This window comes from Neomonachus schauinslandi, chromosome X (assembly GCF_002201575.2).
Source record: "Neomonachus schauinslandi chromosome X, ASM220157v2, whole genome shotgun sequence".
Classification (NCBI taxonomy): domain Eukaryota; kingdom Metazoa; phylum Chordata; class Mammalia; order Carnivora; family Phocidae; genus Neomonachus; species Neomonachus schauinslandi.
In genome coordinates this window covers 80,276,139-80,278,723 of record NC_058419.1, presented here as the reverse complement: position 1 = coordinate 80,278,723, position 2,585 = coordinate 80,276,139, and the positions used below count along the sequence as shown (strand labels likewise).

The 2,585-nt window shown below is 51.8% G+C and overlaps 1 protein-coding gene across 1 annotated transcript in view; it reads left to right on the top strand.

Annotated features, from left to right (window-relative positions):
• Positions 1 to 2,585, top strand: part of ITIH6 (inter-alpha-trypsin inhibitor heavy chain family member 6) — a 25,051-nt gene that overhangs the window by 8,793 nt on the left and 13,673 nt on the right. Inside the window, 2 exon segments of the mRNA XM_044911607.1 lie at positions 864 to 916; positions 1,500 to 1,669. Coding sequence (XP_044767542.1) covers positions 864 to 916; positions 1,500 to 1,669 — 223 coding nt within the window.

Sequence of the window (2,585 nt, the reverse complement as noted above, 5' to 3'; positions counted from 1 at the left end):
CCTACCCACCTCCTCTGAGAGATGAACGGACAGGCACAGAGAAACCACTTAGGCCATGTGGCCACCCTCACCAAGCTGTTTAGCTTGGAGGCTTTGCCTCATTTGAGCCTGCTGGCCCAGAGACGCAGGGTGGTATACATACATAAAGGAGAGAGACAGCCACACAGACCCGGGTTCCAATCCCAGCTTTGACCTTCTCCTAAGGTGGGACCCAGGCAAATCACTCAATTGCTCTGCTTTGCTTTTCCCGCCAGTACAACGGGGAGATGCCATCTATAGCCCAGGACCATTGTGAGGATTTGAGAAAATTCCTTCTTACAAATCACTGGTGCAGAGTCTCATGAAGATGTGATGATAACTGTAATTGTTTGAGCACTTACTAAGAACCAAGTACGGTTCCAAATGCTTTACATAAATGGTCTCATTTAATCCCCACAATCACTGTCTATGAAATAAGAGCTGTTATCATTCCCGTGCTATGGATGAGGAGACTGAGGCTTAGAGAGTGTGAATAACTTGTCCAAGGGCCCACAGGCAGCATCTGAGTCCTTGCAGGCTGCACTCTTAAGCCCTAAGCTATAAATGGCAGCTCCCTCCCCCTTCTCCTTAAAGGTTAAAACAGAGGGTAGAGCCAATCCTGTGGGGAAAAAAAAACAGAACAAAGACCTCTCAAAGGAAGGAAGCCAAGGGAATGTATGTAAGCAGGCGCCTCAGAGAGTATGGGGGCTCAGTTTGCCCCTAAGCTTCCTGGCAGCTGTAGCAGGAAGGAGGGGGGAAGCAGAATTCCCAAGGTTCCATTTTCTGGAAAAAAGGAGGCACAGAGACATGTCTAAATGGACATTTGTCTTGCGCTGGAATTCCAGAAGAGTTGATCTTGTGGCCGGCTCGGCAAACATCCGGGACCAGAAAATCATCTGTGATTTCATGAGGCGCTAAAAGCCTTATTCACGCACGTGATTCTGAGAGTCAGAAGGCAGAGGGGGAAGAAAACACATAAAATTCTATCCCAGAGGAGAACCTTGCTAGGCTGCAATTTCCCACAGCAGTAAGGGGCATGGGAGGGGACCTAGGCCCTGTTTCCGTGTTTGTCTCTCTCCACAGCACACACCCCACAGCCTCTGTGGGAGGAGACGCAGGTCCCTGGTCTACCTGGGGACATGACACTCCTCCAGAGACTGGGCCCGGGGATGGAGGGCACTGAGCCAGGGCGGTGTTGCGGGTGAGGGTCAGACTTCCAGAGCCTGGGAGCTGTGGGGAGGGCTGGGTCTGTCAGCCTGGGCCTGCAGGAAGAGGCAGAGCAGGAGGAGCTAGTTGTGGGATTAGGAGAGGATTATAGCACTGGGGCAAGTGGAAGGGTGTTGTAAGCAGGAGGAGCAGCAGGTGGTGCAGGGTTTGCTTTTCCCCATGCTCAGATATTGCCCCTTTTGATGTCCCCTTTCCTGGATTTCTGCTTGGTGAGCCTTCCATGCCACCCATCTCAACCCTCCCCACCCATACAGGTGAGGCTGACTTGCCCCCATCCACCAGGATTGAGAGGGGAGAGACCTGTATCTGAATCACCTTCTGCCCCACACTGCAAGACCAGTCTGCCTTCTCCAGCTCAGGCATCTTGGCCCACTTTGTGGTCCAGTACGATGTAGTCATGGAGGGCATCACTGGAGACGTGCAGGTGAGGGAGCCAGGGGAATGGAAAGAGTATGGGCTCTGGAGTCAGACAGGCCTGGCCAGTAATCTGGCTTCTGCAAGTTGCTCATCTGGTTTTCCCTAGAGATCAGTGAGGACAAGTGAACACGGACAGAATGTAGTATAGGGACACATGACTTCACACCATAGGAGACACATGTGCTTCCTCTAAGTGTTAGAGACCTGGAACTGTATAAATTGAACAAAACTCCAAATGAACCTATTCTTTTTTTTTTTTTTTTAAGATTCTATTTATTTGAGTGAGAGAGAGAGAGAGAGCACGCAGGAGCAGGGGCAGGGGGAGGGGGAGGGGCAGAGGGAGAAGCAGAAGGAGAAGCAGACTCCCCACCGAGCAGGGAGCCCCACACAGGGCTCCATCCCAGGACCCTGGGATCATGACCTGAGCCGAAGGCAGATGCTTAACCCACCAAGCCACCCAGGCACCCTGAAGTGTATCCATTCCTACTTGAATCAAGTTATAGCCCACTCTTAACCAGTCCTTTTGGAAAGTGAACCATTGGCCTGTAATTGGTCTCTCACACTCATGGGGCTCTCACACTTTCTGCAGCTCTGATGCTCTCATGTTCCCTCACACTTTCTTGCCGTCTCTAAGTTTGAAAAATTCTTTTTGCCTCACCTGAGCCATCGGCCTAAACAGGGAGCCCTTAATTCTGAGCTCACACATTCGTGAAGGATATGCAGAGATCCCATGCTCTGCCAGAGGGTTAGAGCATGGATCCAAGACCCTTGGCTTGACAACAACGATTGCATAGCAGCCTGAGACGTCTGGTCCCAGCCTTCCTTTCCTGCCATACCTCTCACCACCTGCAGCACACAAACCACCCTCTGGCTGCCCCACACCACACCACACCACACCACACCACACCACACCACACCACACC